This window comes from Dromiciops gliroides, chromosome 6 (genome assembly GCF_019393635.1).
Source record: "Dromiciops gliroides isolate mDroGli1 chromosome 6, mDroGli1.pri, whole genome shotgun sequence".
NCBI classification, from domain to species: Eukaryota; Metazoa; Chordata; class Mammalia; order Microbiotheria; family Microbiotheriidae; genus Dromiciops; species Dromiciops gliroides.
The window spans coordinates 121,728,468-121,754,441 of NC_057866.1; the positions used below are offsets into that span (position 1 = coordinate 121,728,468).

A 25,974-nucleotide genomic window follows, 5' to 3' on the forward strand; every position below is an offset into this window, starting at 1 on the left:
AGGGCAATGAGGGTTAAGTGACTTGCCAAGGGTCACACAGCTAGTGTCAAGTGTCTGAGGCTGGATTTGAACTCAGGTCCTCCTGAATCCAGGACCAGTGCTTTATAAACTGCACCACCTAGCTACACCCTGGCTTCTATTTCTAACAAGCAGTAGAGGGGAAAACAAAAAATAGGGCTCCATTTATGTTGATAGGACCCTTTCTATGTAATCCTGACTCCTGACCTTTTTATTTCTAAAAAAAGAAGCAGAGACTTTTTTTTAGATAACCATGTCAATTTACCAGTTTATTTTTTTTAAAGGGTCATAGTTCACTCTAGGACCTCTAACACCTACTACTTAAATGCCCAGATGGATTGTGATATTGTAGCACTTATGGATGAAACTGGAAATGTACTATTTTGAAAGTTCACTGATTACCCAGAAGTCACTAGCTTACTGGAATTTCTATTAAGAATTTTAAAATTCTTGCTAATAACTTTCAAACATAACTAAGTTAGCAAATATATTATTATTAAAGACACTGAGGCCAAAACGCTGTGAATCTACTATTGTCTCTAGAGAAACTCTCAAATATAAAGAACTTATTTAGTAAAAAAAAAAATAATAATAATAATTATGTTCCTGTCTACTTAAATATATTTGGGAAATAGTAGAAAAAGAAATTTTAGAAAGCTTCAAATTTCCACATGTAGTAAATATCAAAGCATGTTTACCTCACTTTTAAGAAAATATATATATGGTGGCTCAATTATAAAAGATAACTTAGGAAATAATAACCTACACAACTGTTTATTCTGCTAGGAAATTACATCGAGTCGTTTTATAAAAACCTCAAAACATTTATGACAATTTACAACCCAACATTCAAGGAAACCATCTCCCAAAATATTTGACTCATATATATTTAGCAATATTGATTTATATTCACAAACCCAAAAGTCAAGGAAGGTCTAGATATATAGCTACTAATAATTTAGTCCTGAGTAGAGGCAACTATCTTACAGTGTAAGGTCAAATATATTAACTCAGTTCATACAATATACAAAATATGCTTTTTTGATGAAGATCTCAATGAAAAATTAGTCAGTCAAATATACTGGTCATGCTTGTATTTTCTAGGAAACACATTATTTCACAGTATTAAATGATTGATGGAAATAATCACATCACCCTATGTGACTGGATAATTTTCATATACTTGTAAAAATTTCAGTAACAGAAGCCAACAATTTTTTTTTAAATTTCTTATCTGGATAGATGAGGAACAAAGATTTCCAGCACAAAACAGGGAAACTATAGCAGATGTCAGGGAGTTGAGGATAAAGATTTGAGAGTTTTAAGAAATCACTACATTTCCAACACTGTATTTTAAAACGTTACCTCTCGGGGGCAGCTAGGTGGCACAGTGGATAAAGCACCGGCCCTGGATTCAGGAGTACCTGAGTTCAAATCCGGCCTCAGACACTTGACACTTACTAGCTGTGTGACTTTGGGCAAGTCACTTAACCCTCATTGCCCAGCAAAAAACAAAAACAAAACAAAACAAAAAAAAACGTTACCTTTCTCTTACACTGATGCCTCTGGCAGTCACGCAGCTTAACACACTTAGTTTCACAGAGATACGGTTTGTGGCATGGCATGCGTTTGGTATGTTTTCCACAACGACAATGCTTTTCAACTTCCTAAAAAATAATGGAATATGTAATTAAACAATTTTGCTAGTCTATAATTTTTACATTAAAATGTGCACAATAATAGACAACAACTCAAAATGATAACAACCCCCCAAAATGGTTTTTCCCAGTGCCATGAACTTAATCTAAGCTAGAAGTGAAACTTAAGAATTTTATATATGAACAGGTAGTTTTTTGATGCAGAAATCAAAATTATATATATTCAAATGAAAATATGCAATAAATGGTTGGAGAAATTAAAATTAAAACTACTTTGAGATATCATCTCACACCTATCATATTGACTAAAATGTTAGAAGGGGAAAGCAACAAATGTTGAAGAAGTTGTGGAAAATTTGAGACTATAATACAATAGTGGTGGAACTGTGAACTGATAAAACCATTTTGGAGAGCAATCTGGAATTATGCCTGTTAAGGGCTAAAATTCTAGCTAAACTGTCTAAAATATTTCATGAGTGGTCGCCAATAAATTATAAGCTTTAGCAAGAGTTAGACTTTTAAGCATTTATTAAGGAGAATAAGAATTTGATAAAGAGAGAGAGAAAGGCCTAGATTCCTATCTATTAAAGGGAGAGCGCATTTCTAGCTCCCTTCTCCACCAGGAGTCCTCAGGACAAGAGCCCCAGGGATTCTTAGATTAACTCCTTGGCCAGTTTTCTGAGTTAGTTATTTTTTATAACAAATATTTTGCACTTTCTTCTATTTTCTCAATCTTTTGATTTTGCTATTTTGGTATTTCTCATTGTATCATGGAGTCACTGAATTCTAATTTTCTCTTCTCTTCAGAGAGTTCATTACTTGAGTAAGTGTAAAGCTTTGCACCTTCTAAGTTATTTTATTTTATTTTTTAATAAAGAAAAACTCTCAACTCATTAAATGTCCCTTACATCTAGTTACTTAAACATGTGAATTTTGACCAGAATCTAATCAGAGTGAGAACAGAAGGACTATTACATTATGAGTATGAAACTTAGGTATCTTTCCAAGCTTATTCACTAACTCTGCACTTAGGTCAAAGCCACAATGTACATATATCTAAAAATCAAGATTAGAACCAGACCAGGGCAACTCATCTCAACATTTCTTGAAATATAACACTGCAATGACTATCCCTTAATAGAATAAAACAAATTCCAAAAATCCAAGAGAAGCCTAAATTCACTGATATTCAAGAAAAAAATTCAAAATTATTCTTTCATGACATACTCTTTTGAGTTTCCATACTTTAAAAAAAGTATTACTTCTTACACTGCTCACAACCTACTACACAAAAGCAGCCTTTTCTCTTTTTCTGATTCATAAAGTAAAAAAAAAGGAAATCAGCTTGAGGAAAAGGAGTGCCTAATCCTATACTTTTATGAGGTAATATTTCTAAGTTAATGGAACAGAAAATGACCAACCTGTCTACATATTTCACAAGGACCTCGATGACAACGCTGCGAACACCTATGAACTCCACATTCAAGTACTTTGTCACAACTATCTCCACAAGTTGGTACATCTTCCGTACAAGGCAAAGAAAATTCTAAATGTAAACAAAAAGCCAATGTTTATGACATATAAGTATTAACAGTACTTACCAAAGTATACATAAATTAGATCGCTTTAAATTATCTCAGAATCCACTGGTAAATATTTGTTTTGAATATTAAACTCTATAGTAATACCTTTTTAAAGTTGTATAAACACTAAAAAGTTATTAGAAAAGGTAGCTTAAGAAAAACCTACTAATAGCAATCCCTAACAAAAAAAAAAAAAAGGAAGAAGGAAGTGGTGGGAGCAAAAATCTATCAGTACTGTATTTCAAATTGTAGTACAAAGTAGTAATCATTAAAATAACTTGGTACTGGTTTTTTGAAAAAAAAGAAGTTCATCAGTTAAACAGATTAGGTATACCATAATATTATAGTGCTTGATAAGCCTAAAGGCCCCAGTTATTGGGAAAGGATTATTTGACAAAACTACTAGGCAAACTAAACGACAGCCTGGCAGAAATTAAGTTTAGACCAGCATCACGTCATATACCAATACAAGGAAGAAATCACTTTCCAAATCTATAAATAAGAGGAAAAGTGGTTTTAAAAGAAAAAAAATCCAAGCTATCGACCATACCACAAAATGTTCTAAATTACTAACAATGAGAAAAAAGAAAATTAAAGCAACTATGACATTCCGCCTCACACCTATAGAACTAGTGAAGAGGAAAATGACGAATGCTTGAGGGACTGTGGGAAAATAGGTACCTAATGCATTGCTGGTGAAGCAGTGGACTGATTCAGTATTTCTAGAAGGCAATATGAAACTACACCCAGAAAATTACCATTGTCCATACCATTGTTCGTCCACCTGTACCATTACTAGGCTTATACGCTAATGAAATCAAAGAAAGATGAAAAATAAAATATTTATAGCAGCTCTTTTCATCAAAGATAAAAACTGGAAACTAAGGGGATGCTCTCCTATTGAGGAATGGCTAAACATATTATGCTATATGGATGTAATTGAATATTATTGTGCCATAGGCAATTATGAAATGGACCATTTTAGATGAAACTGAGAATACCTCTATGAAGTGATGCAGAACGGAATGAGAACAATTTGTACAATGATCGTAGCATTATAGAGGAAAATGTTAAACGTTAAAAACTTTATAAATCTTTTCAACACAATGATAAACCAGTTCAAATCCAGCTTCAGACACTTAACACTTACTAGCTGTGTGACCCTGGGCAAGTCACTTAACCCCAATTGCCTCACTAAAAAAAAAAAATGTAAAGAAAAAAAATAGAACAGCAGTCATAAGAGCAGTCTTCTTTGGGCTTGTTTCCTCACAGAATATGATCTGTGAGGTTCTTTTCAGTTCTATTTATTTACATCTAAGTAGCAAAACCCTTACTTGATTTCTGACACGGACAGAATCTTTTCCCAGATCGAGGACATTCTCCACAAGCAAGAGGATGACAAACTTGCTCACACCTGTGACTGCCACATGGCAATATTTTTCCACATACCTAAAAGAAATGTCATAAGCATCAATGAAGTATTTAATAGATTAATCCCCATTGACATAATAAAAACTATTCATTTGACCCCCATAAAATAAAAACACAATTTCATAGCACTTAATATCTTTTAAAATAACAGAATTTCTTTTTTATTTGCCTCATCAGCTAAGTGAAAGGGAGCTGAAAGAGTGATTCCCTACATATGAAGTGTCACAGGCCAGTGTGGGTGGCATTGCTTGAGCAATAGAAACTGACAGAAAGAAGCAGCTTCCCAATTAGCCCACAGGAGCCAACAGCTCACAGGTTTAAAGACCCTTACTCACCTGATCACAGTGCCACACTGGACTTGCACAAAGTCTTTCAGCTACCTGTTTGCCACAGACACACTTCTGTTTGCTAACTCGTGGACAGGGTTGACAATTTCCTAAAATTATAATGATTAATCAGAACAAGTTAATTTGAAAATTGATTCTTTTATCCCAGAAGTCTCACATTTCATACTTGTCTTTGCTAATTGCCTCATTCAAAACATCTAGCTTATTTAGACATTCCTTTTACCTGCATGACAAGGATTTTCACACTTATGCTGTCCACACAACAACTTCCGACCACATGGTTGCTGACAGGACCACTCCTTGGTACTACATCGGCGAGATACTGGTTTTGCCTTCTTACAGTAACAAGTAATAGTAACCATCTTTGGACAGGGTGGGCAAGGGCCTAGTGAAATCCAGCAAAAGGACAAAAGTGAATATTGAAGTCTGAGATCATGTTTAAACTCAAATTTAATGCTTTTCATATCAACACTTTAAAGATTCTTTACCATCCTTTTTTAACCAATATTTAGGTTTTAATGTCAAATTGTAAAATTAACCACTTTTTTTGAAATGTACAAGTCATCAACCAAAAACAATTAAAACAAAATTAGTTACCTGGGTGACAGAGGAGTAAACATTTATGTCCACAAGGGGGCTTAAATTCTCTCTCACACACTTGTCCACATGAGTGAGGCACAAGCCATGGATCCAGGGGTGGATCTTCTACTTTTCCACAATAGCAATAATATCGAGTAGGTGTTTCAGATCGTTTATATTCGAACCTACATTTTGGACTAGAGGAAGGGAAAAGAATTTTAAGACTGGACTTTAGCATCCTTCTTCAAAACGAAATAAGGAAGAAAAAGTGAACATAAAATAACTGCTTTTGACTTAAAATGTATTTGCACTGTCATATGGTCCATTATTGTGCAAGTAAAACCCTAAAACATTTCAGGATGCCTTTGTATTCCACAAAAGGGGCATAAAAGGCTTTTACAGGGGGCAGCTAGATGAAGCAGTAGATAAAGCACCAGCCCTGGATTCAGGAGGATTTGAGTTCAAATTCAGCCTTGACCCTTGACCCTTACTAGCTGTGTGACCCTGGGCAAGTCACTTAATCCTCATTGCCCAGTCCAAAAAAAGAAAAGAAATAGTTTTTAAAAAAGGCTTTTATAGAAAAAAAAACACACAATGACAAAAGGAGTTACAAGACAGAACTTAAAATCCCATATCCTTTGATCCAGAGATAACAATGCTAGGCATATACCCAACAGTATCATTTAAAAAAAAGAAAAACTATCTATGCCCAAAATGTTCATAGTATTACCCTTTTTTGTAGCAAATAAGTGAAAACAAAAATAGATGGCCATCAATGAAGTAAAAGTTAAATGAACTGTGGTACAAGATTATAAAGGAATAGGACAAATACAGAGAAGCAGAAAAAGACTTAAAAGGAAATGATGAAAGGAAACAATGTAAATGGAAAAAATAATTATCACAAAACAAGTAAAAACTTATGCTGCAAAATTACAAAGAATAAGGATGGCTTCAAAAGAAAAAATGTGACACCTCCATCTCTTCCTTTCCAAGAGGTCAACTGCATCTAACATCAGATTTGTTTTTCAATATGTTAATCAGTTTTACTGAAATTTTTATCTTTTTAATTTTTTAAAAAATTCTTTCTTAGAAGGCCCTCTGGGAGGGAAGGGAGAAAGACACAGAAAGAAATCTAGGTGATGTAAAAAAAAAGATACCAAAAAAAATTTTTTTTAAATCATAATTATACAATATTTTCATAATGACCCTGGATTATCAAAAAATTTATTTTTGAATCTGCGATGTCATTTGAACATTCCACTTAAGAAGAGCACAAAGAATTTTCAAAAGATTTTGACTCAAAACAAAGGTGAGTTTATGACAGCAAAAAGAAAGAAAGAAAGAAAAAAGAAAGCAGGCATTCTTTTTTTAAATGGGTATATAAACATAATAGAACATAATTGGGACAAATATGAAAAATTCAGAGACATCGGAGAAGACTTCTATGAAGCAATGCCAAGCAAACTCAGTAGGATTACAAGAACACATATAATGATCACAATAATGTAACAGAAAACAAAAATAAAAGCCATCAGAATTCAAATTATATAATAATCTTGATTCCAGAATGCTGGTGAAACAGAACAGGAGAAAGGCAAGGGACTAAGGTTGTCTATCCATTGCTGCATACTGTCAGGTAAGACTAATGTGTGTTTGCTTTCTTAGCTATTTTTCTTGATGCTCTTTAAAAAGGTATTAATAAATTTTTTTTCTTCAGAAGTAAGCTTCAGTTACCTGCAATATTCATTTCTATGAAATATTTCAATCCCCTTCTTTGCAAAGCTAGAAAATTGAAGTATGAATTTCTTTATCTACTAAGCCAAAACACAACAAAACAAAAGGACATATTTTCTATCATCCCAAGAACTTGGTATCCTATTTCTGGATAACCCCATAAACCAGTGGCTTTGGAGTCAGAAACAAGGGCCCAAATCCAACTCCAATATATAAGATTTGTATGAAGCTAGGAAAGTCCTGTCTGTTTCCTCAACCATAAAAAAAGGAGCTGGAGGAGACAGACTATAAGGTTTCTTCAAACTCAAGGTCTATGACCTCCTAAGAAGATCTTATCCAAAAGGAGTACCAGCTTCACAAAACTGCCTCTCCTGAATAAATAAGGATTGACATTTCTATTAAAATTCTTCAAATAATTCTCCCTAGCTAGTTAAAAAAAAAAACAACCAAAAAAAACCTCTATCACTCCCTCAAACTATTCAGACAAGGATGCTGTTAAGACTAGTATCAGTAGCTGAGAGGCATCTCAAACCATCAGATAAATTAAAGTGCACCTGACTTATTATCTGTAGAACAGGGGGTGAAAACCATCTATTACTGACATACCAAAAAACAAATTCAACTATATCCTATTTATTGGTCAAAAGCAAGCTAACATGGGAAACCTGTGTGATATAAAAATTTTTTTCAATAAAAATCCATTTTTAAAAAAACAAGGGAAACCTTAAAAACAAAGAATATCAAATTTTCACTCTATTTTGTCTAACTAAAGTCCTATCTCATCTCAGAAATGAGACAATTATTTGACTCATCACCAGTCAGTAAGCAAGCATTCATTAATCCCTTACTATGTTGTAACCACTGTACTAAGCACTAAAAACACAAAAAAAGCAAAAATGGTCCTTACTCTTAAGAAACTCACATTCTAATGAGCAAAACAACATGAAATCAAGTAGGTACACAAAAATATATATGCTATAAATAGAAAGTAATCTCAGAGGGCACTAGGTGTCAAGTAGAAGCAAGAAAGCCCTCCTGCAGAAAGTGGGATTTGAAATGAGTCTTTATGGGAGCCAGGAGGAAGAGCATTCCAGAAATAACAGAGAGCCCAATATAAATGCAGAGACTTGGGATCCAGTATGAGATATGAAGGCACTTGTACCAATTGTGACCTAAGTGGTTTCTCTATGAGGGCTAGTAATCATTAACTAAAGGACTATTATAAGCTTTGAGATCACAAAATTCATCTGTAAAAATCTGAAATTTGAAATTGACTTCTTAATAATTTGTTTTTGTTTTGTTTTTGTGGGGCAATGAGGGTTAAGTGACTTGCTGAGGGTCACACAGCTAGTTAACTGTCAAGTGTCTGAGGCCAGATTTGAACTCAGGTCCTCCTGAATCCAGGGCTGGTGCTTCATCCACTGTGCCACCTAGCTGCCTGTATTACCTTCAACTAAGCATTTCCAGTAGGACAAAAGCTTACCAAGGCCATGGATAGTCTCTTTTTCCAAAGTCATCATCCGTCAGAGGCGAAGACACAAGGAACAGGCTATCTTTGGCCCACTTTTGAATACAGGGCATGTGAAATATACAGAAACATCCTGAACAGCTCCAAACCTAAGACAAAAATTCATCAGAAATTAAAATGAGGTAAGAATATAGCTTCTTCTTGGTAAGATAAACAAGTAAAGAGTTCTTGCTCTACCTATTTCCTAGGGTACCTGGAAGACTAGGAAATGAGAAAGTGACTTCAGAGGCACTAAATTATTGACAAATAATAAAGCAATATTTCACCAAACGCCACTCAGGAAAACTAAATTTTCCCTCACTCCGACGTTTCTCTTTCATGCTTTAATCCTAGAGGGACATCAAGCAACCAGTAAAGGATTACTTAATGATGACCCCGCTGAGCACACTGACAAAGTTTTTTGTGCCTCCTGACCAAAGTCAAAAAGTTCATTCAAATTAAGATTTCCTTCAGCTGGCAGTAAAATAGCAGGAAGCCATTGATAGGAAAAGCCAAGAGATTAAATGGGACCAGGTGGGCCACCCACACAGAGGATAATACATAAGATACACAACTGACTGGATTCCTACTTTTATTACAACAGAATTCATGTATCTATGGGCAGGAACAGTTTTATTTTCTCTCTGCTACCAGCAAATATCCTACACACCAATTCAAGTCTAGAGGCAAGTCTGAGGGGGTAGGGCTAATGGTAGCAAGGGGAATTAAAACATACATCCTAGGGGAAAATTATTTTCTCTTCCTGCACCAACAGAAAGAAGAGGCCAATCAATAGCCAGAGACCACAAAGGTATGGGGGGGGAGGGGGGGGGTGACCCCACCACCCTGTTATTTAACCTTATTATCAATTCTTGTTATTAATCCTCTTTCCTCCCCCAAACCATCTATAAACAGATTCACAGGCCATGTGACCATAACTTGGGACTAAATGCCCCGAAAGATCCTGTCCCCACTCTTAGCAAGTAGGGAGGGTGAGAAAGGAGGAAAATGCTCACTCCTTACAGCAGAGATATATACTGGCATGCTACATTAGAACCCAATGTCTTTTCCCATAGAAACATTGTTATAAATGCTACTTAATTTTTCTTTGGTTTTCCATTATTAAAAAATGCTGAATTTAAATAACACCAAGTAATAACAAGAACAAAAATTATAATAATACTATTCACTATGTGCCCTATAGGCACTGTGCTAAGCACTTTACAATTGTTATCTCCTTTGATCCTCACAACCACCTAGGAGGTAGGTGTTAATATTAACTTGGGCAAACAGAAGTGACTTTCTCAGGGTCACATAGCTACTAAGTATCTGAGGCCATATTTGAACTCAGGTCTTCCTGACTCCAGGCCCCAGGGCTCTATCAACTATGACCCCTAACTGTTCCAAGGTAAAGACTTACAAATACAAAGACCTGTATATGGTAAACAGCTAGCTTTTCAAGTACAGAATTAAAACAAGTTATTTGCAAAGCTGTCTTACTTGTCTTTTCTACTGACCTTTGATTTGTTCTCTGGTGTTTTCTTATAACATTTGATTGACCCTCTTTTTCATGGTTTTATTGTTAATTTTGAAACCCTATTACTATTCCAATTTCTTGACCCCAACTCCCCTTTAGAAAAAAATATGATGTTTAAGTTGCTCTTTCATTTTTTTATATAAACATTTTTATTTAATGTTTTGAGTTCCAAATTCTATCCTTCCCTCTCCTCTCCCCCCTCCCCCCCCATCCCTGAGACAATAAGCAATCAGATAAAGGTTACACATGTGCAATTATGTAAAACATTTCCATACTAGTAATTTTGTATAAGAAAACTAGAATAAAAGAAAAAAACAAAATGAAGTAAAAAATAGCATGCTTCAGTCTATGTTCAGTCAATATCAGTCCTTTCTCTGGAGGCAGACAGTATGCTTCATCACTAGTTGCTGAGAACAGCTAAGTCATTCATCAAACAGTATTGCTGTTACTGTGTACAACATTCTCCTGGTTCTGTTCACTTCACTATACATCAGTTCATTTAAGTCTTTCCAGGTTCTTCTGAAATCATCCTGCTAATCATTTCTTATAGCACAATAATATTCCATTACAAGCATAGACCACAGCTTGTTTAGTTATTCCCCAATTAATTCCTCTTAAAATTAAAACAAAACCCTTGTATCACATGTACATAGTCAAGCTCCATATTAGCTAAGAATGTTTTATTCCAAACATTAGAAGGCAGGTGGTGTTTCCTCACCCATCTCTTGGAATCACAGCTAATTATTGTATTGACCAGAGCTCTCAAGTCTTTCAGAGTTGTTCGTCTACAATGTTTGTTGCCATTGTATAAATTGTTGTCCTGGCTCTGCTTACTTCCCTCTACATCAGTTCATACAAGTCTTCCCAGGCTTCTCTAGAATTGTCCCTTTTGTCATTTCTTGAATAATATTTCATAAATCATAGATAGGGGCCCTCTTGGCTTCCAGGTTTTTGTCACAGCTGCTATATTTATTTTCACATGGCTGATGACAGCCTGGATTTCTTCCCTTCAAGAACTGCTCCTTTATATACTTTGACCATTTATCTGTTGAGATAAAGCTCTTGCTCTTATATATTTGAATCAGTTTCTTTTCTTTCATTCTTTTTTTTTTTTGCAGGAACCAGTTTCTTAAATAACTTGGATTATCAGACTTTTTGTCAAAGAAATCTGCTGCAGTTCCCCCCCAGCTGTTTCCCTTCTAATTTTAATTATTAATTTTTTGTGCAAAAACTATTTAATATAATGTAATCAAAAGTGTCCATTTATCTTTTGTGATCCTTTCTATCCCTTACTAGGTCATGATTTCCTTTCTCATTTCACTAAACCGTTTAAGATGTGACATTTTCTTTCTCGACCATTTGGAACTTATTCGAGTTTAAAGTAAGATGGTGACAACCTAATTTTAGCTATATTGCTTTCCAGTTTTCCTAGCAATTCATGATTCTTGTTTCTGAAATTAGGGTCTGTGCTTCTGTAGGTTGTGTACCTAATCTGTTCATTAACTGACCTCTATTTTTTAACCAATGCAAAATAGTTTTAATAATCACTGCACTATGTAGCATAGTTTTGAAATCTGGATGGTAGTTAAGAATGTTTAATAATTAGGTTTCTGGTCCATTGTTGTTATTAGTTATAAGAATAATGATGGTAAGCTAGTATTTATATAGTGTTTTAAGGTTTGCAAAGCAAAATACACATCTCATTTGCTCTTCCCATTAACCCTGAGAGGTAGGTACTATAGTTATCCTCATTTTACAGTTTAGAAAACTGAGGCTGAGAAAAGCTAAATGACTTGTCCGGGGTCACAGAGTTCCAAAGTGTCTGATGTTGAATTTGAACTCAGGTCTTCCTGGCTCTAAGTCCAGCACTCTGGGCTATACCACCTGCTTCCTCCGCATTACAGATCATGGGCTGCCTTGAGAAACCTATGTTCTACTTTCCAAACAACTAATTTAACTATGAATTTAAGGATCAAGTAATTTTTCAAATACTGGAAGCTGCCCATACATTACTATAACATTTTGCCATTTTAGGACTCTCTAGATTGTATGGGGAGTGCTCCCTTTATTGTATTCATATATAAGAAAATATTGTAAACTACGTAAGGGCAGGGACTATCTGACTTCATCTCTATTCCCAGAGCTTTCCCTATAGGAGATACCTAAATGTTTGTCATTAAAATTAACATTATGTGAAAAGGAACTCTAATAATGCTAAAACCACAAAATCAGATGGGCAATTCAAGGATACTTTTGAATGGGTTTCTTTACCTTTCCAAATATGTTCAACATAAAAAATTGATTGTATTTTTAAATTTTCCAAGTTCACTGGTATTTTTAACCTTTTAAGAAAACAAATAAGTACATATAAAAACTATTCACAGATAGATATAAAGAAGAAACTTACTGCTTGATTTCTCTTTACTGAAGCAATACAAATTAAACATGTCATAGCCCCTGACTGAAAAGCTTCATTTATATACTGTCTGGTTCGTTCCAATTCACGCATATCTCCATCTTAAAATGAAAAAAAATTGACATTTTTAAGTACCCAGAATTTTCTGAAATGTAGTATAATTCGCTATTCAATTATCCAGAAACCTGATTTATCTAGAATACAAAAACTAAGCAAAAAAAATGCCTGAGATGTCACATAGCTCAAGGATTTGACTCACCAGAGAGGCCCTTAGACCTGGCAGAATCTCTTTACTCTTACCTCAGACACAATTCTAAGCAAGCTTTGTTGTTTTCAAGCCATAAGAAGCAAATTTAAAACTGTGGAAAGAAGCTAGGAATAGGCATTCTAAAAGTAGCAAAAAGAGACTGACAGCAAGGAAGAAAAGAGAAAACAAGGGCTCAAAAAGCAGAGCCAACTGGGGCCACTGAGTACAGGGACAAATAGACCTATCTACTTCTTTCATATCAAAGAGGATCACTCTAGAAAACACAGGATAGTAAATGATGTTCTTAACAAAAAACCTGAACTACCAGGGAAAAGTCACATTCTGCTCTATTTAAGAAACTAAAAGTATGTGACAAAATTGTATATCTTTCTAAAATGTAAACATCATATAAACTTTAAAAGTTTGTACTTAAAAAGGTTAAATTCTCAGCTATTTATAATTTATTCCCAAAAAGGAAACACTGCATAAACCAGTCACTCTCAAAATACTGTCATGTTTCCACAAATCACAAAAACATTTTATTATCAACATCTACTATAGTATACTAATTTAAAAGTTAAATTATCCCCCCCAAAGAAAAGAAATTGAGTGCCTTAAGTGCTAAATATATTCATAAAATCACGTAAATGAAAACTCACACTAACAACTATAAGGCATCTTTGGTCATGATCACTTCATTAAAATAAGGATTAAAAAGGGTTTTTTTAAAAATTATCAGCCAAGGATTTTTCTGAAAGTCTCATTGGTTAAGCTTTTCTGACACAAGTATAATTCATCAAAGAGAATCCCCATGCTTCACAAGAGCAACTTTCCAACAAGACTAAAGAGAAATTTATTTTCATTCCAAGCAAGTTCAGGTCATAGGAAAGACCCAGGCCAAGTTATCTTTTACATGATTTTCTATGAATAAGAAGCTCCTGCATTCTTCTTGCTTTATCACAAATCTTCTATAATCCTGAAGTCACTGCTGCTTAAACTAAACCAGAGCTTACATTTATTTCAATCATAGAGAAAAAAAGATTACTATTCTAAGAATAGAGTCATGAACAAAAATACACTAATCTCAGTCAAATACAGCAATATACATTTGGGATGCGTTGCCACCAAACTAAAGCAATATCAGTGATCACAGGATTTTAGCTTTGGAGCTGAAAGAGGGTCTTCATATCCAGCCCCTCATTTTACAGAAGAAACTGAGGCCCAAAGAAATTAAAGGACTTTGCCTAACATCACACAGCTAGTACCTTGTCCTATCAATCTATCCATCTAATCTATCTATCTATCTGTGAGGCAATTGGGGTTAAGTGACTTACCTAGGGTCACACTGCTAGTAAGTATCAAGTGTTTGAGGCTGTATTTGAACTCAGGTCCTCCTGAATCCAGGGTCAGTGTTCTATCTACTGTACCACCTAGCTGCCCCCAGTGCCATCCTATTGACTACAGACCAAAAGATATTCCCTATCACAAAGAATTGAACTACTTTGCTAGAGTCCTAATCCATTTATTTAGAGAAATCACAATTTTGATTCTATTCTGGCTTTCACTTGCATCAAGGTGAGCATTCAGATTTCTATGGATCTTTAAACAGATTTGAGGACAAACTTTGATTACAATGATATTATAAAAGATGGTAGGTAACAGTTACCCCAAAAACATAAGAAGAAATAAGGTAACTCTACTAAACTTCTTAGGATCAATTGACACTGCCAATCATTTCCCATTTTTTGAACTTCTCTTTTTGCTTGGCTTCTGTGATGCTGTTTTGTTCCAGTTCTCTCTACCTGTGCCTTTTTTCTTCTTTGCTAGTTGTTCTTCCTTCTGTTCTCCCTAAATGTAGGCTACAGTTTTGTCTTGGACCCTCCTATCTTCTCACTATATTCTTTCCTTTAGTTACTGCATCTATTTCCAGAGCTTCAAGTACCACAACTATGCACAAGTCCAACCCTGATCTCAGTCCTGAATCGCATAGTGCATTTTCATTTCCTGCTAAATTCAAATTTCAGGTAAGAGTATCTATATGCCCTCTGCGTAGCCCTTCCTCAAATTCTACCAAAACTGCAACAACCCTTTTTGCCATGCATTTGCATATCGAACATATCAATTTATATAGAGTACATATCTGACATGAGACCTCCCTTAGCCTTCTCCCAATAGAGTAAATAAAAAAGTTCATGTTAATAGGTTGTGAATATTCCATACAATATTCCAAGACAAAAAATTTATAGAAGTTATAACTTAAGGGATGAATAAAAAGCATAAATACAATGAAAAAATGAGTACAAATTTCAAGATGTATTAAAAGGCATTAGAATATGTCAAACTTTGTATTTTACACATAATTTGGGAAAATAAAATTCTAAATTTAAAAAGAAAAGAAAGTAATTAGACATGGTAAGCACCAAATAACATTACAAAAAATAAAAATGACTATTTTAACAGAGAAAAAAAAGAGGCATTAGAATTAAAGTCAGAAAAGAGCCTCAAATTCCACAAAGTTTAGTCAAATAACAAAGGAAAATTAACAAAAATACTCAGGAACCATGGCAGTGACTTGGAGAGAATTAAACTTTGCCAAGATCACCCTAATATTCTGTTGAGATTTCTCCACAAGAACAAGAGAGTCATTATAAAATATATGGGAGACACTCATACCTATGATTCTTCTATTTGCTTCACAGCTGGCTTAGGGCTCAGCTTAAAAAAGAATGACCTGATATATACCACATTAATAGAAACCAAAAGGCTAACTCTTCAGATATAAGCCGCACTTACAAGTCATGTCACCACAAATCACAAGTTTAAATTTGTCAACGACAAAAATAACAAAATTTTAGATTTTTTTTTACCTATCTGACTAGTATATGTTATGAATGTTTTGTCAACAATTTTGCCCTGCTTTCCTTCAGTATCTTCATCTCCTTCTTCTTCAGAGGAACTAAACTGATCTTCAACGAGTTTTTTTGCTGCTGCTTGATTAGCCTTCTTGATTTCCTCAAATTTCTTCTGTGAAATTAGTTCTGTTTAAAAGAATAAACTGATTTTTAATTTCTGTAAAATATTTTCAAGTAGTAAAGCACAAGTTATGATACAGAAGTTAGTTTTTTAAAAATATATCAAGCAAATCATCCTTGCAGTTCTCCACCAAATCCCAGAAGTAACTTCTGCTAGAGGATCTGTCTTTTTATAGCATTTGCTTACAAATTTATTGCTTTTCAATAGAAAATCATTCACATTTGTAAAACACAAATGTTTCTATAACAATGTCCTTCAAAAAGAATTACTAAGTGAACCAAAGAAATAACAATTTTACAAAGAAAGAAGCCTACATACCTATCTATACATCCAAAAAAACTGGCAAGAGTTATCTAGAACAATGTTGTGAAAAATATTAAGCTGGAACTATACCAAAAAAGGTTTTCACATTTCTAAAAATGTGGAAGAATAAAGTTTCAAGTGATTGTTCTCTCTGAATGAAAATTAAATTTTAAAAAATGTTAATCATACAATTTCAGAGCAGTTTAACATTACTTCTAAAATTCAACCACAAATTTTTTATATTGTAACAAAACAGGAATGCAACGTAATTGGTGATATGTATTAAAAACGGTTTAAAATCTGCAAAAAAAAAATTTTTTTTGACATTTTTATATTTACCTTACTAAAGCAACTGACTTTCAAGCAATTACTTCCAATCCAATACCATATATGGATTTTCAACAGTGAACTTAGTTCTAGCTTCAATTACTCAATAAATAGTATCATGTACAGCACTGATAGTTGATGAGGAAGATACACAATAAAAACCAAGATATCTAGCATATTAAAGCCTTTTTTCCATTTTTTTCCCTAGAGAATGCTCAAAGAATGACAACTTTCTTAGCATTAACTTGATTTATTAATGAAATAAATCTGTTGAATGTATAATTGATTCAGAGCAAAGATAAGAATTTTCTGTTTTGCCACTTCCTCAGCGCTTACTGTTTATATCACTCATTTGGGTACTTAACCATATAGTTTCACATGTACTTATGTCTTGTCATCCCTGAGATAACTCCTTGAAGGCAGGAACAGTATTTTATATTTCTAGCACAAAGATGAAACTCATAATTTGCTAAATTAGTGCCAATAATTGAGCATTTACTGTGTGCCTGCCATTGTATTTATACACCCCTTATTTCTTATATGCAATGTAAAGGAGTTTTGGAGTCAAAACCATCAGGATTTAAATCCTGCCACTGATATATACTAGTGATGTGACTAACCTTAATCTTTCTGAATGTCCAAAACAACCTCTAAATACAGTAAGTTTCAGATGAGTTGCTCATCTGTATTTATGGGGACAAGCAGTTCACTATAAAGGGCTATTAAAAACAATAACAAAACTAAAAACAAAACAAACAAAAAAAATAAGCCTTAGACCATAATTTAAAAAAATTTTAAAGCTTAAAAAAATGGTTTTCAAGCTGGTTGTCTGAGAACCTTTGGTTTAGGGGAAGGAATCTGTTACAAAGGTCATCGAAAGATGTAGGACAAAATAATGATTTACACAGAGCTTTCAAATTTGCAAAGCACTTTACATATAGAAATAAAGGAAAACTAGCACTTACTAAGGAAAAATAAGTATCATCAATTCAATTAACAACTAAGAATATCTTAGAGATAAAGAAAATTAAGACTTTTCAATGAGTGGATAAATGAAAATCTTTACTCCTAAATATCAGTAAACAAAATTATCTCAAACTTTTTAAAGTATCTTTCCTACTATAATCAAGACACAGTAGCATGACCATTTAATGTCAACAAGGTCAATAAAACACTCTCAATTATCCAGGTGTGCATTAGTTGTTTTCTTGAATACTCAAGATAAAAGTAATTTATGTTAGGTTTTAGACCACATAGTAATATATATTACTTTAATCTACCATCCCACCACTGTCCACAGGTTCCCAGGCTGTCCTACTGCTATGCGGAGAATGTGCTCAGGTGACTAAAAACTAATTTTAATGTGGGTTGTGAGGGCCAAAATTTGATATACAGAGCGTTATTTGGGTGACTCCCCTTAACATTGGGGTCCCGGAAATATGAGGGACCCTTTTAGGTTTAACCTCCCCTCTGAACTGCCCTTTTTAGATATTTCTCCCAGGCCAATAAGAAAGGAAGCTCTAAACTTTAGTTCACATTTTATTACTTGGGAATTAAACAAAGGTGAAACTAATAAAAATCAAAGATAAGGAAACAGGAAAATAGAAATACAGAGAAATGCTCTTAACTCTAAACTTAGCCTATTAGAGTTGGAGTGACCTAAATACTCATCATTTTAAAGTCAATCTGAGGATAAACATTTAGGCAGTCTTTCCTCAAGGCCTTTCCAAGTTGGTAGAACCTGCTAGAGCTTCCTGTCCATTAGCAAAGCCCTCAAGAACCCAGGGTTATCTCTATGCCATGGTAAGTCATCAGAAAAGATGCTCATCATGGCATAGATTTATAGTAAATGTTAATATTAGCCTGAGAAAAAATATGCTGCCCCAAAATGCACTATAAATCCTAACATAAAGTACTTATAGAGCATATACATTGCTGCTATTCACTGCAACTGAAGAGAGCAATAGAGGATTGTATTGCGCAGCCTGTAGAATGTTCAGAATCTACTAAAATGCCATAGATAAATTCTTCACTATTTTAGGAGTAATTGTTTTTAGTTCAGTCAGTAGGACTGGTCTTGCCACCATCTGGGGTTTTCAAGGCAATGATAGTGGAATGCTTTGCCATTTCCTTCTCCAGCTCATTTTACAGATGAGGAAACTGAGGCAAACCTGGTTAAGTGACTTACCCAGAGTCACACTGCTACTAAGAGTCTGAGGCCAAATTCCAACTCAAAGATAAGTATTCTTGACTCCAGGCCTGGCACTCTAACCACTTCACCACCTAGCTGCCCTATTTCAGGAGTAAAGCTTTTCATTTGTTCGCTCCTTCATTTTCTGCATTTCTAAAATATTCCTAGGGTCTAGAGTTTTATGTCTCTGGGCTCAGCTAAGGGTTGGACAAATCTGATACTGTTACAGCAACTATTAAACTGAGGTCCTTCAGTATTTTTTTTTAATATTTTGATAACTCTTTCAATATCATTGGTTACCTTTGTAATCTTAAGCACCTTATTTTAGCATATACAAACATGATTCTGAGAAGGAATACAGGCTTCACCAGAATGCCAAGAAGGAGCCAAGGCGCGAAGGTTAGGAACCCCAACTACAGTTGTATACAGAGGAAAAAGGGGCCATGGAATAGGGGGACACTAACCAAACTGGGGGGATTAAGCTGGGAATTGGGAGGAGGGTTGAGGGAAGGGAGAGAAAGCGACAGGGAGGAGGGGAAGGAGAGAAGAGAAGAGACGCGCCCCCCCCATCCTCTGCAAAGAGATACACCAACTGCAACCAAGTTTGGGGGTCTCGGCCTGGAAGCCCCAGGACAGGGTTTCCCCTAAGAGGCTGGAGATGTGTCTCAGACCCAGAGAAGTCACAGAGGCTCCGGGGTGCATGAAATCAGCTCTCGGGGAGGAGCGAGGGGCTCACCACTGGCCGCCGGTGCCTGAAGCGTCGCTGCTCCCGGGACGCCTCCGAGCGGGCCCCGGGCAGAGGAGGGGGCCGCGGCGCCCCCGGCCCCTCGGCCCGGCCAGGGCCGGCTGCCGGCTCCCGCGGCTCCGCCGCCCCGCCCGCCTCCGCCACGGTGCTGGACTCCATTCCCCGAGGCCGGGGAGATGGATGCCCGGCCTCTCGCGCGGCCGCGGCCTCGGCCTCCTACCGCCTGGCGCCAAGCCGCTTCCATCCCTGCCGAGAGAAGGAGATGCGAGAAGTGAGGGCCGGGGAGGCGTGAAGGGACCCCCCAGCCCCCCGGAGGCGGAGGGCCGGGGAAGGAGCCGCCGCCGTCTCTGCCCCCGCAAGCGGCCACGTCGCCCTCCGAAGCCGGGTCGGGAAACACCGGGGTCTGATGTGCGACGGGATCACGCGGCGAAGGGGATGGACGAAAGAGAAAGGGGCTGCCGCGGCACCCTAACAGGACTGGGGCGCTGGAGGGCGAGGAAACCGGGAGATGTGAACCCGCCGCCCAGGCCAACCCAGGGGAGTGACCGGTTCCGAGCGGCCGCTCGGCCCGCCCGCCTCGTTCGATCCGGCGTCCAACGCACACCCCCAGCAGAGAGCTACGTCTCCTTACCGGCCTCGCCCGCCCCTGACCCCGCCCCCCTACCGACTACAACTCCCAGCGGGCACTGTGGCTGGGCACGTGGCAAAAAAAAAAAAAAGGTCGGCTTCCTCTTTCCTTTTAAGCCGGGCTCTAGCTGGGTCTTTCAATAAGCAAGTGGTCCCAGCTGAACAGGTACGCCAGGGTGGTGCCGTACTCGGAACTACAAGTCCCAGCATGCCGTGGAGTTCCCAGCGGCGCATAGTAGGGACTAGAGCCAAAGGTGCTAGGAAGTGGTTGGGCAAGGCATCGAGATAACTGTGAGGTCCTCATCAGTTGTCCTAGGTTTCCCAAAGTCAAACTTGACGTCAGGCTTGACTGGCGGAACTTTTGAAAGGTGTTCGTCCACCATGACACCTGTCACCGGGCCTGGGAATGTGAGGACGATTTCAAAATTAATAAAGTGATATCGATGGAAGCACTCACCTCTCGTGTTTATGTCCCTACTCCACAGGGCGGGGGGAAGGAGACAGAAAAAAGCATGCTAGGCGTGTGGAGTGGAGGGGAAGATGGGGGGTGGAGAGTGAGTGAGCAAGCCTTTACTCTCATCGGAATTGGCTCAGGGGGAATAACATACACACTCAATTGGATGGAGTAATCTATCTTGACCTGCGAGGAAGTGGGAGGGGAAGGGGGTAAGGGGGGAGGGCTGAAGGAAGGGAGGACAGATTGGGGGAGGGACCGTCTGAAGCAAAACACTTTTGAGGAGGAACAGGGTGAAAGAAGATAGAAAATAGAGTAAATATCAAGGGGAGGGAATAGGATGGAGGGTAATACAGTTAGCGATAGTAACTGCGAAAAAATTGGAAGCAAGTTTGTCTGACAGGCCTCAGTTTTTAAACACAGAGAACTGAGTCAAATTTGTTCAAATGAGAGCCATTCCCCAACTGATAGAAGATCAAAAGACATGAAGTTTTCAGATGAAATAATCAAAGCCACCTATAACCATATGAAAAAAAATGCTCTAACTCACTATTATCTTTTTTTTTTTTGAGGGGCACTGAGGGTTGACTTGCCTAGGGTCACACTGCTAGTAAGTGTCAAGTGTCTGAGGCTGGATTTGAGAACTCAGGTCCTCCTGAATCCAGGGCCTGTGCTTTAATCCACTGTACCACCTAGCTGCCCCCAAACAGATGCAATTGTGTGTGTGTGTGTGTGTGTGTGTGTGTGTGTGTGTGTGTGTGTGTGTGTGTGTGTGTGTGTGTGTGTATGTGAAGCAATTGGGGTTAAGTGACTTGTCCAGGATCACACAGCTAGTAAGTGTCAAGTGTCTGAGGCCGGATTTCAACTCAGTTCCTCCTGAATCCAGGGCTGGTGCTTTATCTACTTCGCCACCTAGCTGCCCCCTTTAACTCACTATTGATTGGAGAGATTCAGGTGAAAACAATTCTGGGTACTACCCCTTGTACCTACTGGATTGGATAATAGGACAGCAGAGGAAAATGACAAATGTTGTTGAGGATATGGAAAAAATGAGACATTAATACACTATTGGTAAAGTTGTAAACTCATTCAAATTCTGTAGAGCAATTTGGAACTATAAAACCGTGCATACTCTTTGACCTAGCAATACCACTACTAGGTTGGTAATCCTAAAAGAAATTTTAAAGAACAAAGTTGAATTCGAAACTGGGGTGATAGCCATCAATTGGGGAATGGCTAAACAAATTATGGGATGAGATTAGGATGGAACACTATTGTGCTATAAGATATGATGAGCAAGATGCTATCAGAAAGACTTATGAAAAATGCAATCCATCTACAGAGAAAGAACTGATGGTATCTGAATACAGACCAAAGTAAAAATTTCTTTTGTTAGTTCCTCTTTCTAAAGTGTTTTTGTCTGTTTTCTTTCATAACCTGACCAAGTTGGAAATGTTTTGCATGACTACACAAGTATAACTTATATTGAATTGCTTGAGTTCTTAAGGAGGGGTTGGGGAGGGAGGGAGAAAGAGAATTTAGAACACAAAATTTTAAAAATTGATGTGAAAATTTGTTTATCCATGTAACTTGGGGAAAATTCTAAATAAATAAATAAATGTTTAGAAAAAAATTAAAAAGCACACTAGGTTTCAGGAAGGACTTTGACAAACTAGCATCCATATATGAGAGACAACATAGTGTGTTTTTCTCAGCAGAACTATATCCTAGTCATATATTTTGTTATTTCCTTAGTTTCTAGCTTACATCCTGCCATTGTGTAACTTCAGGGACAAGCTTGCTATACCATAAATCTTAGCACCCCCAGCATGAGCTCATGGTCAGCTCATAATCAGAATGTGCTATACATATGATTGGGTTAGATGACGAATATAGATTGTAAGTCTTGATGACCAGCCAGTAAGAGTTGGACAGGGGTGGGAGGGGGTATTGCATTAGGGTCATACAGTGAGAATTGGAATGACATCCCCTGCTAGTAGGGACATTGTGAGCTCTGGCCTGAAAAGAAACCATGTGACCTTAGTGACCAGAAGTTACCACCTGTTAGTTGTGTTAATCAGTGCTACCACACAATTAGCTTGGAGCTGTATGTGTGGATGGCCCTATTTCCTGTTTCACAGGAGGTTTCTGGGAGGAGGGAGGAGCAAGGCTTTTCAGTTCCTGAAGAAAAAAGGTCTTTAATCGGGGCAGGGGAACTCTAGCTGAAGCTAGGAATACCCAAAGATGGGAACCAAAAAAAAGTGAACCAAACATTAAAAAAGCAAATATCTAAATTAATGCTTGAAACCAAGCTTCTGTGGACTAAATGTCTCCCATTAGCCCTAATTAGGATAAGAACCACCCCTAAGAAGGAAGTAAAAATATCCCCATATGAGATGTTATTTGGGTATCCTTACTTGGGAAGGGAAACAGAGTTCCTAAGAATAGAAACGAAAGACATGTTTCTCAGAGAATATATTTCTGGCTTCTCTGCCTCTGTTTCTTTACTTCAACAGAAGGGACTTCTAGACCAAATTCCTCCTCTCGAGTTTCCAGCTCACCAATTTAAGCCTGGAGACTGGGTATTGTTAAGATCCTGGAAGAACAACAAGTTCGAACCTGATTTGGGAAGGGCCATTCCTGGTGTTACTTTTCACCAACACTGCAGTACGGACTGAGGAGCGAAACTGGACTCATTACTCTCAAGTAAAAGGGGCACCTTTTCCAGAAGAAAAACCAGAGCCAAAGCATGAGCAGTGGACTGTGAATAAGGAATCTGATGTGCCAAGGGTGAAGTTTAAAAAGACTTTAATGTACAAAAAGGGGGAAGGGAGGTAACATTTTGGGGTGGTGGGAGTTGCTCAGGCAAACAAGTAGGGGAGGAGCAAAAAAGGATGGGTATTATGGGGGGGGGAGGTGAAGAAGGAGAAGGAGGAATGAGGACTCATCCCTACCTGCTGGAAGGCAATTATACTAACTATTGGGACCAGAATGGTGGAAGGGTACTGTTATGCCCTCGAATCCATTCCAGTGCACCACATCACAACAAAAGGGAATGTGTCAGTCCAAACAGTAGAATCTGATACTTGTAAGGTTGCCCTGTGTAACCATGATCTTGGGGTACCACAGAGGATTAGAGATTATGGGAAATACATGTGTCCAGAACCAATTTATAACACTAAGAAGTATCCAGGGAGATGAGTATCAAAAAAAAACAATGTGACCCAAATAGACTGACCTTTGTGACATACGGATTTGGTATATGGGCATCAGAAGTAATAACTGACCCCAAAGGAAGAATAGGAATATCCTTTGAAAATTCTATGGATCCTACATCCCCCTATCCTTTTAAGACTCCAGAAATAACCTCTCTGAGTCCAGAGGGGAAATTAGGAAATCCTGAAACTCCTGAGTTACAGGCCATTAAAATTAAGGATGTGAGACAGACATTGGAGACAGAGACTGGGTTTGGAGATTCAAATGCTCAGTTGGAATGGGTCAGCACTTTGGGAAGACCAGCTGCCCATACTCTAAGTCCACATTTTAGCCTGGAGGGGTTCCTGTGTCTCCTTCAATTATACCAGAACAGGTTGCCAAAGGATGAGAGTTGCAGGGATTTAGAGCTACTCTTCCCTGTAATAAAAAGGACAGCAGGAAAGATCATACCTACCTTTGTTGGAGTTCCAGGAAACCATCCCGCCTGTCTCTCTAGATGGATGAGAGAACATTTTCTGGTCTTGGGTAATATGAGTTGTGTCCAAACATGGGAATTAACCGAGAACTCGGTATATTTTTCATCCCTGATCTTCCCTCAAGCTGATCTATGGTGGAAAAGTGTTAAGACTGGGGCCAGCTAGGTGGCTCAGTGGATAGAGCACCAACCCTGTAGTGTTTAAGGGCTAAAATTCTAGCTAAACTGTCTAAAATATTTAATGAGTGGTCGCCAATAAATTATAAGCTTTAGCAAGAGTTAGACTTTTAAGCATTTATTAAGGAGAATAAGAATTTGGTAAAGAGAGAGAGAAAGGTCTAGATTCCTATCTATTAAAGGGAGAGCGCATTTCTAGCTCCCTTCTCCACCAGAGTCCAGAGGAAAGAGCGCGAGACTGAGCGCCAGTCTCTTCCTTCCTCCTCCCACTAGCCCGCGTCACTTCCTGACTCCTGGTCTTGCCCTCAAAGACCTTCCCTTCATGGGCAGAACTCCTCTACAGTAAGTATCCAGCAGGTGGTGTTATTCCAATCGTTACAGTCCCCCCTGTTGTTCCTCAAGAAACAAAATGTTTCCTTGACGGAACAGTAAAAACAATATGATAACTATTGCTAACTAATAATATGTGAACAACAATATAGAAAAGGAAGAGAGGAAAGTTTTGTCCAGAGGGGCAATTTTTTTTTTTTTTTGTCCTCATGAACCGACGCTTTGACATTAGTCTTGCAAAGGGAGGGCCTCTGCAGAGAATACATGTTACAGATGGTGTATATTATAACAGAAAGAGAAAAAAACCAACAAAAAGAACAAATCAAAACTGTTCATTTAAAGTCTCTGAAAGTCTTTTCTCAGATGTCCTCTAGGTGTAGTCGTGGAATGGAAGTCTTTTCAGGGGTTGATGTGTGGATGCTGGTAATCAGCCAGGAAAATTTCCTACAAAATTGAGCTTAACACAACTTTAAAATAGCTTTGTCAATAATCAAATCAAACAATGAAAGTTCTCAAAAACATGTCTAAGGGAATACAGAATCTTAGTTGTTAACACGTGAAACATACAATAAAACAAAAATTGAACCATTCTTTAAAATTACATTATTACTATAGTCCCCCCTTATGGAGGGTATTTGAGAAGACAATTGCTGCGATATTAATTTTTAAAAATAATTTTTATCTTTGTTTCATCACTTTTTGCATCATCTGCCTAATTATCCTCATGCCATTATGAGAAATTAAAAAATCTAATATAATTGGTAACAGGTGTCAAGGCCAAATTCAACACTGTATTTATCATGACACCTGAGATAATTATGGGGGTTACCATAAAAGAACAGAGAAATGATGGGATATGAGCATTCCCACACTTGAGCAATATGTACTGCCCATACAGTATGCCAGGCTACTATACAGTTTTTGAAGGTATACTGCTTGTGCCATCATTCACAAAAGGGCTTAAAATAGGTGGATGGAATATATGTCCATGCCACCGAACATATTGGAAGAAACTGAGTCAGACTTAATCAGATGCATG

At 37.2% G+C, this 25,974-nt stretch overlaps 1 protein-coding gene across 1 annotated transcript in view; it reads right to left on the reverse strand.

The window, feature by feature from the left end:
- Positions 1-20,250, reverse strand: part of NFXL1 (nuclear transcription factor, X-box binding like 1) — a 73,803-nt gene extending 53,553 nt beyond the window's left edge. Inside the window, exons 1-10 of the mRNA XM_043973132.1 lie at positions 19,648-20,250; positions 15,925-16,095; positions 12,802-12,911; positions 8,834-8,967; positions 5,635-5,813; positions 5,261-5,422; positions 5,026-5,126; positions 4,594-4,708; positions 3,098-3,222; positions 1,563-1,685 (exon numbers count right to left, since the gene is read on the reverse strand). Coding sequence (XP_043829067.1) covers positions 1,563-1,685; positions 3,098-3,222; positions 4,594-4,708; positions 5,026-5,126; positions 5,261-5,422; positions 5,635-5,813; positions 8,834-8,967; positions 12,802-12,911; positions 15,925-16,095; positions 19,648-19,900 — 1,473 coding nt within the window. The 5' untranslated portion in view covers positions 19,901-20,250. The remainder of the gene's footprint in view (positions 1-1,562; positions 1,686-3,097; positions 3,223-4,593; positions 4,709-5,025; positions 5,127-5,260; positions 5,423-5,634; positions 5,814-8,833; positions 8,968-12,801; positions 12,912-15,924; positions 16,096-19,647) is intronic.
- Between the last annotated feature and the right edge of the window lie 5,724 nt (positions 20,251-25,974).